The sequence below is a fragment of the Herpailurus yagouaroundi genome, unplaced genomic scaffold, assembly GCF_014898765.1.
Source record: "Herpailurus yagouaroundi ecotype Mexico unplaced genomic scaffold, PumYag 161, whole genome shotgun sequence".
NCBI classification, from domain to species: domain Eukaryota; kingdom Metazoa; phylum Chordata; class Mammalia; order Carnivora; family Felidae; genus Herpailurus; species Herpailurus yagouaroundi.
The window spans coordinates 4,521,490-4,536,177 of NW_024412402.1; the positions used below are offsets into that span (position 1 = coordinate 4,521,490).

At 45.8% G+C, this 14,688-nt stretch overlaps 1 protein-coding gene and 1 long non-coding RNA gene across 15 annotated transcripts in view; one reads left to right on the forward strand and one right to left on the reverse strand.

Moving 5' to 3' along the window:
- The window catches only part of DIXDC1 (DIX domain containing 1), a 77,840-nt gene that overhangs the window by 27,658 nt on the left and 35,494 nt on the right, over positions 1–14,688 (forward strand). For 12 of the 14 annotated variants that reach the window (XR_005792855.1, XR_005792854.1, XR_005792856.1 and 9 more), the window contains 4 exons: positions 4,365–4,494; positions 7,783–7,908; positions 10,694–10,925; positions 12,449–12,556. Coding sequence is in view for 11 of the 14 variants with exons in the window: in XM_040482968.1 (XP_040338902.1) it covers positions 4,365–4,494; positions 7,783–7,908; positions 10,694–10,925; positions 12,449–12,556 (596 nt within the window). In the remaining 3 variants the exon portion in view is untranslated. The remainder of the gene's footprint in view (positions 1–4,364; positions 4,495–7,782; positions 7,909–10,693; positions 10,926–12,448; positions 12,557–14,688) is intronic. The other 2 variants (XM_040482969.1, XM_040482974.1) reach the window with 2 other exon arrangements.
- On the reverse strand, positions 5,223–14,591 carry LOC121035392 (uncharacterized). The gene is made up of 3 exons (XR_005792858.1): positions 14,144–14,591; positions 8,711–9,004; positions 5,223–5,517 (listed from the first exon to the last, which is right to left on the reverse strand). It is a non-coding gene; the product is annotated as an uncharacterized LOC121035392 (long non-coding RNA).

A 14,688-nucleotide genomic window follows, 5' to 3' on the forward strand; every position in this document is an offset into this window, starting at 1 on the left:
TTCCCTATCTTCCCCACCGCCATGTTCATCTGTTTTGTTTCTTAAATTCCACATATAGGTGAAATCATATGATATTTGTTTTTATCTGACTTATTTTGCTTAGCCTAATACACTCTAGGTCCATCCACATCATAGCAAATGGCAAGATTTCATTCTTTTTGATGGCCGTATAATATTCCATTGTATATGTATACCACATCCTTTTTTTAAATTTTTTTTAATGTTTATTTTATTTTTGAGAGAGACAGAGACAGAGTGCAAGCAGGGGATGTGCAGAGGGAGAGGGAGACACAGAATCCAAAGCAGGCTCCAGGCTCTGAGCTGTCAGCACAGAGCCCGATGCGGGCTTGAACTCACAGATGGCAAGATCATGACCTGAGCCGAAGTCGGATGCTCAACTGACTGAGCCACCCAGGCACCCCTTATATACCACATCTTCTTCATCCATTCATCTATCAGTGGGCATTTGGGCTTTTTCCATAATTTGGCTATTGTAGATAATGCTGCTGTATACATCGGGGTGCATGTGCCCCTTTGAATCAGTATTTTTGTATCCTTTGGGTAAATACCTAGTAGTACAATTGCTGGGCAGATATTAGTATTTTTAAAAAGCTTCTCCAGTGACTCTGATGGGTAATCAGCATTTACAGAACCCCTTGGTTAAGGAATGGTAATGTTTAGCTAGGAGAAAACTCAGGTTAGCTCTACAAGAATCATATGGGGGAACTTGGGAAAATAAAGCTTTCTGAGTTCTACCCTATGGAAATAATTTGATGGGGGTAATGTCTACATGTCTTTGTTTTTTTAAAAGCTTTCTTTGTGATCTTGAAGCACAGCCAGGGGTGGGAACAGTAGGCTGGATCAGTGCTTCTCAAACTTTAATGTGCATATGAATCACTGGGAGATCTGTTTAAAATGTGGGTTCTGATTGAGTAGGGGTGGGGTGGAGTCTGAGAGTCTGCATTTCTGGGGGAGAAAGTGGTGTAGACTAAGGGGCCTTCCATTCTGAGAGTTTGAGGGAGGTTCACTGAAACTTCAGGGATGCATTTATTTAGGTGATAGTGTGGTTGAGTGGAAAGAGCATTGGCTTGGGAATTAGAGTTTCATATTCATGCTTTATTGTCTGGTGACCTGGAACAAATGAGTTTACCTATTTTGAGTCTCAGTTTCCAATTAGCAAAATAGATACAGTAAAATCTTCCTGGCAGATTAGCACTAGGGAAAATGTGTTTAAAGGACCTAGCAGAGGGGCACCTGGCCGGCCCAGTTGGTGGAGCATGCGACTCTTGATCTTGGGGTCATGGGTTTGAGTCCCATATTGGGCACAGAGTTTACTTAAAAATGAATGAATGAATGAATGAATGAATGAGTGATCTAGCATAACCCTTGACACAGAGTAGGTGTTCAGAACAGTGGTGACTATTATTATCATTTATGCTGTAGAATCCTCTTGTTGGAAACAAGAGGTGAGATTAATGTGCATGAAAAGTACTGTTAGAACCTCTCATCAGTTTTGCATCAGACACAACTTCTATTCAATAGCCAAAAGAAGGCTGTGGTTACTCAAGTAGAAATGATCTTGGTCTAACATAAACCATTTGTTCTTGTCTGCCCCTGCATTATTAGCTTTTGCAATCATTTTAAGTCTCGGCCTGATGAAATGTGACAAGTGATTCACTGACTCAAACAAATATTTGTTGTGCACCTGCTACCCTAAAGTCCAGTACTTCTGAGTTGTTGTGACTCCCTGCATAGAGCATACTTCGGACCTGAGCTCCTTTGAGCTCACTGTTCCCTTTGCCTCATTTCCTCTTTCAGGAACCCCCCCCCCCACAACCACAAAAGTGTGGGCTCAGGTTGGGCTTATGATCTCAGCACCGTGTGTGACACTGGACGTCCTCGGGGAGATCAGAGCTGGGCTGTGGGAGGGTCAGGGAAGGCTTCTTGGAAAAGGTGATGCTTGGGCTCAGCCTTAAGAGGAGACTGCAGGCTCAGGGAGGGAGAGTGGCTGGAAAGTGTGGTGCGTTTGGGGCACTGGACATGGTTTGGACCAACCGAAACGCAGCAGGCAAATGGGAGGGTAGTGAGTAAGCGGAGCAGAGGCAGCGGCCAGCACATGACAGACTAAATGCAGCCAGGAAGGTTGGATTTTATCTTGAGAAGAGAGGCCAGTGAAGGATCTGAAGCAGGAATGTGTGGAGGGTGGGTTGAGGATGATAGTAGATACAGGGAGACTGGTTAGGAATTTTATTATTTTATATATGTATATATATATGTATACACACATGTATATGTGTATATATATACGTATATACATATATATACACACATATATGTCTTTTTTTAAAGTTTTATTTATTTATTTATTTATTTATTTATTTATTTATTTATTTATTTTGAGGAAGTCAGAGACAGCATGAGTAGGGAAGGGGCAGAGAGAAGGAGAGAGAGAATCCCAAGGAGGCTCTGCACTGTCAGCGCAGAGCCCCACATGGGGTTCAAACTCACAAAACCGCAAGATGGTGACCTGAGCTGAAACCGAGTCGGATGCTTAACCAACTGAGCCACCCAGGCACCCCTAGGTGTTTTATACCTAAGCCAGGGTCAGATCCCAACTGTTACCCTTAATGCCTTTTTTGGTCCTAACTCCTTTGCTCCAGAGCAGAGCGGTTTACTACAGAGGTACCCTTTGCTTCCCACGGTGCTTGGGCTGTGCAGCAGGAGCAGACCTTGGGCAAGGGTCTGGCCCACATTAGGCAGAAGGTGTGGCCACCCCTGTTATACCAAATGAGTGGGGTAGCACGATGCCCTTGGTCAATGCTTGGACCACAGTTAGGTGTTTCCATACCAGATCTGCTGTGTCCTGGCTGGGGCCTTGGGGATGTTCCATCACTTCTCTGAACTTCATCTGTAGAATGGAGAGGATACTGACCCTTCAGTGTTTTTGTGAGGATTAATTAGATGGTGATAACGATGAAAATAATAATGAATGTTAAGCAAGCATCAGTTGTGTGGCAGGTCCTGTCCCAGGCACCTTCATTAATACAATAAAACACATATCAAATTCCAGAACTAGTGTTTAGTTCATGTAGACACTCGATTCCTTCCCCTACTGCCTGCTGATATGGCACTTCCTACAGTTTGTCAGCAGCTGATAGATTATTGCCTTAGTACTGTCTTTATAAAGGACTTCATTTATTGCCACAAATCGACACAGAGAAAATAACGAAGATTTAATTTAAGCTCAGGAAGCAATCAGTGGGTAATTTTCAACATTTTATTGAAGAAGTACTTGTGGTGTAGAAATCAACTATTCTTCAACCAGCTTGTAATATAATACCGTTAGCCCTTGAACCTAATGTTTAGAGTAAGGTTCTGGGCTTCTACAGAAACCAGACAGAGCTGCTGATTGTTCTGGGATATTGTTCGTGTGCTCTTTTGATATTTAAGTGTCCATCTTCAGAACAAATGCAAAATTAGAATAAACACCTGGATGCAAGCTTTGGTAGGGGACAAAATGGACTATGTAGGGGGATCCGAGGGCTGGGATGAGTTGTGTGTCCCTATCTGGGCCCAACAGGCTTCTGATGATACTGGGTTTAGCTTTGTCTGACAATAAATGAAAGCCCATCCCCCCTCCTGCCCGCCCCCCGCACCACAACCTCTGCCCAAGTCTTCAGGGTACTGCTCACCAAAGCTTTTCTTTTTCCTTCTTTGTGCAGATTTTAGGCAACTAGATCCTCTTTGACAACATAAAGCACGGATTAACACTAACTCTGTAGCAATCCCAGGATTATGGGCTCAGGAGAATAAATCTCGGGTTGACAGTGAGATGATTTCCATTAAGTCTCATTGTGAAGAACATGGTGATGGGAGAGGTTGTTCTGAGCTGGCTTGCTGTTGTTTATTTCTGATTCCCCAAGACCAGCCTTATGAGTATCAGTGTCCATTGTGCATGTGAGAATGAGTGATTGTTCTTGAGAAGCACAATGGGTTACTGGCAGCAGTGATCACACCCAAAAACTGGCTGTGCTTCTCTACTGGCCCCCATCCATGGTCAAGGGAGCAAAACTCAAGGAAAGCAGGAGTCCTACTCACTGAAACACTTATCTGTTTCTCCGTGTCTACACTGCCACCAAGTCAGCGGTTAGCTTTCCCTGAAGACTAGCAACTAGCATAAAATTAGAGATTTTTAGAACATGTTCCATGTCTCACCATCTTTCTTCTTTATTTCCTTGAAACCTCCTCCTCCCTCTGGATGTGGATTTCCCACCGTAGTCCAGTCTCAAATGTTGCCTCAGAGGGTGCAGGGCAAAGGAGAAGAATCATATTCCTTTCCCTTATTTCCACCTTTGATTTTCCAGCAACAGCTCCAGGCGTATGTGGCCTGGGTGAATGCACAGCTCAAGAAGAGGCCAGCAGTGAAGCCGGTGCAGGACCTGCGACAGGATCTTCGGGATGGGGTGATCCTGGCATATCTCATCGAGATCGTTGGTCAGTGGGCCCTGGACCGATGCCAGCACAAACCAGAACATGCCTTCTTTATCCTCCATGTGCCCTTCCGAGCAGTTTGCTTCTTCTTTATAACATATGGAAATGGAAGTAGAGAAGGTTTAACATTCTTGCCCATCATTAACTCATTTATTTATTAGTCAATAAACAGTGTGCTAGGCACTCTATTAGGCTTTGGGAATGTGATTGTAAGCACAGTCTATGCTCTCAGGAGTCTCCCAATCTAGTTGGAAAGACTGGAAAGTGAACTCATTCCATTAATGTACTTAGGACTCTGATAGAGTAAGGACAGATAGGAGCACCTGGGTGGATGGAGGCGCCGACCCAGTTCTAGGGGCTCAGCGGTGGCTTACCAGACACACCGATGTCTAAACCGAGGCTGGAAAAGGAAGTAGGAGTCAGGCAAGAAGAAGGAGGGTTCCCAGCAAAAGGACCCCTTCTGTGAAACTACCATCATGCTTCACAGAAGGGTTTCCATGAAGAGCCCTGGATCTGTTGCCAGTTGCTCTTATTGGATGGTACCATACCCTTCTTTCTACAGCATTTGTCCACAGCTCTGTTATTACTATGTGTTCCCACGCACTGAGCGGTGACTGTTTACCTCTCTCTCCCATATAGACCGAGCTCTTATTTAAGAGCAGGTACAGTGTAACTTTTTTTTCTGTTCCCACACCTCCTACCAAGTGCCTGGCACATAATAGGTACTCAGACATTACTGTTATATTCATCAGCTGACCTTGCTTAGAATCCTTGAGAGAGTCACTTGCTCCATCCTTACAAGTGGTGCAGAAGGAGCCAGGTTTGCTTGCTACAGGCAGCCTCTCCGTGACTGCCTCACCGGGCCAGCTCATGGATTCATCAGGGCACTCGTTTCTAATGAAAATAACGATGGTAATAGTAATAGCTGCCATCTGTTGGACACTTTTTAATCTCATTTCATTTCATTTCCTTTGATCGTCAAGCCTTGAGAAGCACCTACTATCATCCCTGTTTTCAGGAAACAAGCTTAAAAGAGAAGATTTATAAACATAAATAAATGAATTCCCTGAGCACTTAGAATAGATGAAGCATTGCGCTAAGCATGCTACCTTGGATGGTTTATACTACAGGTGTGATACAGGTACTACCATTTTATGCCATCTCTCACGAGGTTGAGAAGGGCTGGGCAATTGTACAAGGCCACATAACTGTACGTGGCAAAAGCTAGACCTGCTTTAATTCCAAAGCTCATTTTAAACATTATTTTTCACTTGCTGGAATAGATTATACTTGAAAATATAATCAGACAGAAAATGCAGAAGCTACAAAAGGATATAAAAGCCTTTTTTCCACCCGCACCAACTACGTGTTCTTTCTGGAAGCAAGTAGTGTTAGCAGTTTCTTACATTTCTTTTCAGAGATATTCTATGCATATACAAGCAATATGAATATGTATTCTTTGGTTTCCCGAAACCCAGATTCTTAAATGCTGCATTTTATTGTGATTTTGCTATATGGAAAAACTCGCTGAATTCACTGCCTTGTTCCCTGTTCTTTCTTTAACAAACCCTCATTGGGCTTTTGATCCCACCTCTCCACTTACACTGCTCTCATCAAGGTCACAACCTTTGCCTTATCCAGCCCAGTGGCTCGGCCTCAGTCCCCATTTTATTCGACTTAGCAGAACTTGACACGGTCGGTCACTCCCTCCCTCCTTCAAACACTCTCTTTTGTTGGCGTCCAGGACTCTCCTTCCTTCCTGGCTCCTCAGCTTGCTCTGCTGGCTTTTTCCCTCCTTCCTGACCTCTAAATGTTGAGACCCTCCACATTCAGTCCTTATCCCTTGTCTTTTCTCTGTCCCCAAGTGATCTCCTCCCACATCTGCATCTTAAGCTCTAAACTTTTCCTTGAGTTCGAGACATGAATATCAGCTTCCTGCTCAGCATCCCAGCCTGGCTGTCTAAAATGCGACTCTACCTCCACATGCCCTAAGCAGAGCTTTTGATACCCTTCTCTCCACCAAGCCCTCTATCCTCCAGATTTCTTCGCCGAAATCACACACGGCGGCTGTTAAAGTAGAACTCTTGGAAGTTGTCCTTGATTATTCTCTTTTCTGCCTGTTTTGTACCCAGTCCTTCACATGTGCTGTCTGCTTCATATTAAAATTTTACCTGATACCTGGCTTTTCACCTGTCAGCCTTTCCCACTCAAGCCCAAACCATTATCCCTTGCCTTGACAAGTTTCATTTTCTAACTAATCTCCCTGTTTCTGCTTCACATAAATTAAGCCCATATAGAGCCAACTTTTTTTTTAAGTTTATTTATTTTTTGAGAGAGAGAACATGTGCATGCATGCATGGGGAAGGAGCAGAAAGAGAGGGAGAGAGAGAACCCCAAGCGGGCTCCGCACTGCACTGTCAGCACAGAGCCTAACGCAAGGTTCCATCTGTTCATGACCTGAGTCGAAACCAAGAGTCAGACGCTTAACCAACTGAGCCATCCAGGCGCCTGTAGGGTCAACTTTTGAAAGCACAGATCACGTAACTTCCTTGCCTCAAACTCTCCATTGGCTGCCCATTACTCTTAGAATAAAATTCAAGTTCTTTACTTTGGTCCACAGAGCCTTAAATGATATGGCTTTGTTTACCTGTCTAACTTCTAGGACTTGACTCCTCTCTCTCTCCACTCCAGCCATGCTGGGCTTAGAGCTGCTCTTCAGAGAAGCTGAGCTCATTCCCACCCTGGGGTTTGGACTTGTGATTCCTCAGTCCAGAATGCTTCCTCCTTGAATCTTAACATCTCTTACTATTCAAGTCTCTGCTTAAATATAGTATCATGATCCCACACTTTTTTATTTTTCCTCGTAGCACTTATCACTACCTGAAATTCTATTAAACACAAACTGGTTAACGTGATCATCTGTTATCCCTAGAAATGTAAACTCTGTGATGGAAGGGGCTGTGTCCGTCTTGTTTATTGTTGTTTCACTGTTGCCCAGAACGGTACCTGGCACACAGCAAGATGCTCAATGAATATTTGTTGAGTGAATAAGGGGACACAAAGTAACTTCACAGGCCCCTGGATACAGCTTTGAAAATTTGAAAGCCCACCGAAAGGACTTTGCTCTCCTATTCCTCCATCCAAATTACAAGCACCAAGGCCTAACACACTTGCACATTTATATATAATCTGAGCATTTACATCGAATATTCCTTTTCTCAGTGTCTGGCTATTATGAAACTTTGGTATGGTTCCTCCCTATAACTTCACATATTTTCTCTCTTTGAACAGCAGGAGAAAAGCTGAATGGGGTACAGTTGAGTCCCAGTAACCAACAGGAGATGAAGAACAATGTGGAGAAAGTGCTACAGTTCGTGGCCTCCAAAAAGATTCGTATGCACCAGACTTCGGCTAAAGGTCAGTGCCTCATCACGTCTGGGTCAGCTTTACCCAGTGATTATGAGCCTCAGAAGGACCATCCGTCGTGTAGCCGAGGGTTCTGAGTAGACTGGAATAGGATTAGGTCTGTGGCCTCATATCATTTTTCCATAAAGAGAGTTACCCTCTTGGGATGGGGCGATTCTCAAAATCTGAGTGCTTTTGAAAACCTGGGTGGAGATAGACATTCTCTATTCATTTTAATTGAATAAAGGTTTGCTTGAGTATGTGTACAAAAATTAATCGAGTAGAAATGACAAGACCGGAGTATTAACTTTAGAATGTCTCATTTAAGGGGCACCTGGGTGGCTCAGTCAGTTGAGTGTCCGACTTCAGCTCGGGTCGTGATCTCATGGTTTGTGGGTTCGAACCCCATGTTGGGCTCTGTACTGACAACTCGAGCCTGGAGCCTGCTTCAGATTGTGTCTGCCTCTGTCTCTGCCCCTCCCCTGCTTGTGCTTTGTCTCTCTCTCTCTCTCTCTCTCTCTCTCTCTCTCTCTCTCTCTCCCCCTCTCTCTCAAAAATAAGTAATAAAAACATTTAAAAAAATAAACTCTAGAATATCTCATTTAAGTTATCAAATTGAAGATCGATGATGTTTTCCAAGTTACTTGGGTTTCATGCCCAAGAATTATTTCAAATCATATTAGCTTTATTTTTTTCCATCCAGTTTTCCAGAAGAAAAATATTTATGGCTTTTTTTTTTTTTTTTTTTTTTTTTTTTGGATAACACAGAATATTTTGGGCAAGAGGAAAGGGGCTCTGGGACGTCTGCACATACCTTCTGTTACAGCCACACGACCAGAAGAGGACACTGCTCAATTCACTTTGAGCCCAGGCTGCAAGGAAGCAATTGTTTAGGGTGTCTTGAGAGAGCACAGGCTCCCTGGCCCTCCCGCTGTTTCTTTAGAACTGATTGTAGATCTGGTTCTGTTTCAGCTTCAGTTTCAGGGCCTGATGGCCCAGGGCTCTGATGAGAAAGGGGGCCAGAGGGAGCCTTCCTTCTGTGTTGGATTATTGGCGTTCTAGGTGTTGGGGTCATTCAGGTCGGCCGATTCTTACCATTGAGAGCACCCTGTAGAAGGTATCAATCAATCTTTTTCCAAGCCTTGCATATTTACAATGCTGTGAAACTAAAAGCATGAGAGTTTTACCCATTCCCTTACGTGAACTTTCACCAGACCTATCACATTGGGTTTTTTTGTGTGCATTCTTTTTTTCTAGGGCAAAATTTAAGGTGTCGTAATGTCCGTGCTCTTGTCCCCATGAGGGGTGGGCTTAGGGATCTGGCCCATTAAAGTTAGCTATTTTGAGGGAACACCGCCATTGAGGACATCATTGTCTTTTACCTGGAGAAGGGCAGCAGTTTCCTAATTAGTCTCACTGCCTCCCATCCATCCGCTCTCCACACTGTAGCCAGGATGATCTTTCTGCGAAGACATATGCCCCTACCACTGCTCTGTGTGTGCAGGTCCTTATGGGAGAATCCAAAGTCCTTCCTGGGGCTTGCCCTGCCCTTTCTGACCTCTAATTTCTCCCCTTGTGGCCTCACCCCCTCACCCTCTTCCCCTTGCACTCTGGGCCCTAGCTGTGCTGTACTTTTTCCACTTCATCTGCCACAGTGGCATGCATAGAAATATAATGCAAGTCACATACGAAAGTTTCTGAGAGCCATATTTTTTTTAAAAAGGAAATAGAAGATAATTTTAATAATATTTTTTAACCCCAAATATCCAAAGTATTATCAGTGCAACATGCATTCAGTATAAAAGCTATTAATGAGATACTTTGCATTCTTCTTTTTTTGTACTAAGCTAATGAGATGTGTTTCAATCTGACTTTTTTTGTGCTAAGTACCACCCTTATAGCACATTCAATTCAGACTATATCTTTAAAATTTTTTTTTTAATATTTATTTTTGAGAGAGAGAGAGTGTGTGTGAGCGGGTGAGGGGCAGAGAGAGAGGGATACATAGAATCCAAAGCAAGCTCCAGACTCTGAGGTGTCAGCAGAGCCCGATGCAGGGCTCAAACCCACCACCTATGAGATCATGACCTGAGCCCAAGTCGGACGCTTAACCAACTAAGCCACCCAGGTGCCCCCAGACTATATCTTTTAAACGCTCAGTAGCCACATGTGGCTAATGGCTCCCATATCAGATGGCACAGCTCTCGTAGGTCATGCTCTCTCTCACCTCTAGACATTCACGCCTGCTCCATCCTCTTGGAACACTCTTCTCCTCCTTCATCTGATGAACCAATCAAGTCTCACTTTAAAACTTATTTCCCCTATACTCTCTCCCTGAGCCCTCTAGACTAGACGAGATGCCTCTACTTTGAGCTCCCAGAGAATCCTGTACTTCTACCGTAACACATTACCATACTTTGTTGTAAGTGCTTGTTTTATTTTTAATGTTTATTTATTTAAGAGAGAGAGCACACATGAGTGAAAGCAGGGGAAGAGCAAAGAGAGAGTGAGACAGAGGATCTGAAGTGGGCTCTGTGCTGACAGCAGAGAGCCTAATTCGGGGCTCGAACCCACGAACTGTGGGATCATGACCTGAGCTGAAGTCGGATGCTCAACTGGCTGAGCTATCCAGGCGCCCCTGTAAATGCTTTTAAATGTTCTGTCTTCCTGTTGAACATGGCTTTGTGAGAACAAAGACCTTGACTGCCTCGCTTACCTGTATCACTAGCAAATATGTGTTCAATGAGTGAACCCTCTGCCTCTGTCTTAGGACCTCTGGGTGTGTTCTGTCCCTCAGATATTGTGGAAGGAAACCTGAAGTCTATCATGAGGCTGGTCCTTGCCTTGGCAGCTCATTTCAAACCTGGCTCCAACAGGACAGTGAGCCAAGGACGGGACTCCAGAACCCCTCTGCAGAGTCACCAACCACACTGTGCCACTGCTGTGGCCCAGGGGGCAGCTGCCGCTCTGGCCGACGTGTGTCATGACATGTCACGGTCGGGACGGGATGTCTTTCGATACAGGCAGAGGTAAGGGTAGAAATCTGGGGCTGGGAGCTTGTTCCTCTCTGAATTTCCTCCTTTAAATGATACTGTGCAGTAGACAGAAGGATCACCCAAACAGCCCCACGCTGCAGAAGAGAGCAAGGAGTGTAGGTCAGAGAGGGCACTCCACGAGAGAAGAGCCCTTTAATTAATTTATGTTTTATTTTATTTTTTTTTAATTTTTTTTTTTCAACGTTTATTTATTTTTGGAACAGAGAAAGACAGAGCATGAACGGGGGAGGGGCAGAGAGAGAGGGAGACACAGAATCGGAAACAGGCTCCAGGCTCTGAGCCATCAGCCCAGAGCCCGACGTGGGGCTCGAACTCACGGACCGCGAGATCGTGACCTGGCTGAAGTCGGACGCTTAACCGACTGCGCCACCTAGGCGCCCCAATTTATGTTTTATTTTAGAGAGAGAGAGTGCATGCATGTGCACGCAGGGGAGAAGGGCAGAGAGAGAGAGAGAGAGAGAGATGTTTTTAAATATTTATTTTTGAGAGAGAGCGAGAGGGAGAGAGTGAGAATCCCAAGCAGGTTCCTCCACGCTGTCAGCACAGAGTCCGAAACGGGGCTCAAACTCACAAACTGCAAGATCATGACCTGAGCCAAAATCAAGAGTTGGACGCTTAACCAAATGGGCCACACAGACACCCCGGGAGAGAGAGAATTTTAAGCAAACTCCACACTCAGCGCAGAGCCCAACATGGGACTTGATCCTATGACCCTGGGATCATGATCTGAGCCAAAATCAAGAGTCGGATGCTCAATCGACTGAGCCACCCAGGCACCCTGAGAAAAGCCCTTTAATATTTTTAAAAAATTTTTATATGTTTTTATTTATTTTTGAGAGCGAGTGAGAGAGACAGAGAGAGAGACAGAGCACGAGCTGGGTAGAGGCAGAGAGAGAGGGGGACACAGAATCTGAAGCAGCTCCAGGTTCCAGGCTGTCAGCAGAGTCCAGCGTGGGGCTTGAACTCACGAACTGCGAGATCATACCCTCAGCCGAAGTTGGAGGTTGAAACTCCTGAGTGACCCAGGCACCCTGAGAAAAGCCCTTTTAAAAGAGATGTTTATGTTGCAGTTAGCAGAAAGTAAAGGAATCACATTTGTAATTTTTTGCTCTGATGCCCAGAATTTTAAATATATGCCTTTGGCACGGCGTGTTTTCTACACCGGGAGATATGTGGGAGCAGTGTTCAAGTCATCTGGGGGAGTCTCCCTAGAATGTATGCTAAAGCCAGCCTGTCCTGAAGGAAGTCATGGCAGGAAACATTTTGGGGGTTATATGTCTGCTGGGAGAGAGCAAGACCCTGAGGTGTTGCAGACCCTAGGGAAATCCATCTGTCTGTCTTCCCTGCTGGGTGTCGAGGGTCTTTAAGGCCGGGGCTTGGCCTTACTCCTCCTTCTTCCCCTGGCACTCTCAGAGTGGCCAGCTACCGGTTCTCGTTGAGTGGACCCGAACTGAAAGACTGATGCCCTCTCCTTTGCTGGCATCCTCCGGCTTTAGGAACAACAGCGTGGACGAGGAGATTGAGAACCCGTACTGGAGCGTGCGAGCCCTGGTGCAGCGGTACGAAGGGCAGCAGAGGTCCCCGTCTGAGTCCAGCTGTAACAGGTAAGTGCGGCGCCAACTTCCCACCACTGCCGTCCTGGTTAAAGGTGGAATTCTTGGGGATTCTCAGCTTCAGGTAGCAGCACAACAGGCTTTAAGGCTCCTAAACCTTTTCTCTTTCCCTCAGTTTGTTTGACTTCAAAGGGGGTAGTCTTCGGCACTGCTTTGCGGTTTTGTGCTGGCAGGCAGGCAGGGAGGGTGGGGTGTTGGTAAATTTCCCACACAAGGAAGCTTTTTGTGCAGAGCCTCAGTGTCACTGCTTAGGTATGTCCACATGGGGGCCTGTGAGGGCCCAGCCCCTGGTTCTGATACTTGCGTATCAGCTGCCCCCGTTTATGACAGCCAGTTCCACAGCATGGCCTTTGCACCTGAGCTTAACTCTAAGCATGGCCTGAGAAGGCTGTCTAACACTTACAACAAGAGAAAAAACTGAGCAGAGTTGTCTGAGAGCATGAGAATGTTCCAAACTTTCATTTATAGGGCTAGGAATTGCAGCAGATTAGTGTGAATTTGAGTGGGCTAAGATGTTTGTGACTCTAGCAGAAAGGCCATCTGTATCTCTTAGAGCCAAGTGCAGAGACCAAAACAGGACACAGTGCTCTAATAAAAGCCTGATCGATGCCAAGTGCAGTGGCAGAAAAAGACTACTTTCCTAGCTCATGTAAATCATGCTCCATAAATACATCCCCAGAACATGTTAGCTTATTTACTAACTTCATTTCATAGCTGAATCATACTTAATTTATGCTCTTATGACCTTTTCTTTCCTACCCCAACCCAGCTTAGCCTGTTCTCATTACAACTAAGTGTTCCTTGTCTTACATGTATCTTATGTGCATTTGTCTTCTTCCTATTTCTTTTCCACATAAAATTCTGTCTTAGATTGATAGACCATTTCTTAATTTATTGCAGTCACATGGAATTCTTCCCAGCACTTCACTAAACTGATAATCTTGCTCAACTTTAATTTTCACCTTTAATAGATTGCCTTTTTATTTATAAAATTTACATAACATAAAATTAGCCATTAATCATTTGGAAGTGTACAATTCAGTGGCATTTAGTACCTTCATCATCTTGTGCAGCCGTCACCTCCATCCAGTTCAAAGACATTTTCATCACCCCAAAAGGAAACCCTGTACCCATTAAGCAAGGGGTGTGCTAGTAGGGAGAATCTGAGCCATTTCTTCCTTGCTTGCTCCTTAGACTATCACTTGGTACAGAATCAAAGGACGTTTCATTGTATAATGAGATCTATAGCTTCCTGCATGGCTACAGGCCTTTCACTTTGTTGTGCCTGCCAGTGAGAGAGAGAGAGAGAGCGAGAGAGCGAGCAAGAGAGCGCCAGGGGGGAGAGAGGGAGAGAGAGAAGTCTGCATTTCTTCCAGAGAACACCTGCTTCCTTCCTTTCTGGCAGAACTCAGACTGGGGCCGGGGCTGTGACACAGCCGGAATTAGGGACCCACTGGAAATCGGGCTGTAGTGGGTAGACAGTGACAGTTTTCTGGGAGGGGGTCAGATAATAGTTCGCATTTCCCTTTCACTCCTTCCTGGTTTTTAAATTTTTTTGTAAGCTGACCGCTCACTCACCTCTTTGGGAGGCTGGGTCAGCACCTTGCATTTTCCTCCATGAGCTCCCGGACCCAGCAGGCTTTGGAACATTCTGCCCGCCCACCCCCTTCCTCAGGGTGAGGCCATCTCATGGCTTAGGGACCCTTGAAGGCCCGAGACCCCGCGATGTAACTCTGAACGGGGAGTGGCTCGGAAGATGGGGAAGGTGGCCCCCTGCTTCTCCAGATTCCCTGGCGGAGCCCTGACCGCCTGTTGCTCCGTAGACCTTGGGCGGGCCGGCCGGCCTCTTACTGTGTCCACGCAAAACGACCTCGGGCTGGGAAAAAAGAACACGCGAAACGCCTTTGGGAAGGTGGGAGATCGGCGTTCGGCGAGTTTCCGGGCGCGACCCCGACTCTACACCGCGCTGGGCGCCCCCTCCCTCGAGGAGCCGGTGACACCGGCCCCAGACCTCCGTGACCGCGAAGGGAGGGGTCGCGAGGAAAAGGCGTTTCCAGCCCCGGGGCGCCCGCGGCCCCGCCCTTGCCCCGCGCCGGGCTCGCGCTCGCGCCCCCCCACCCCCC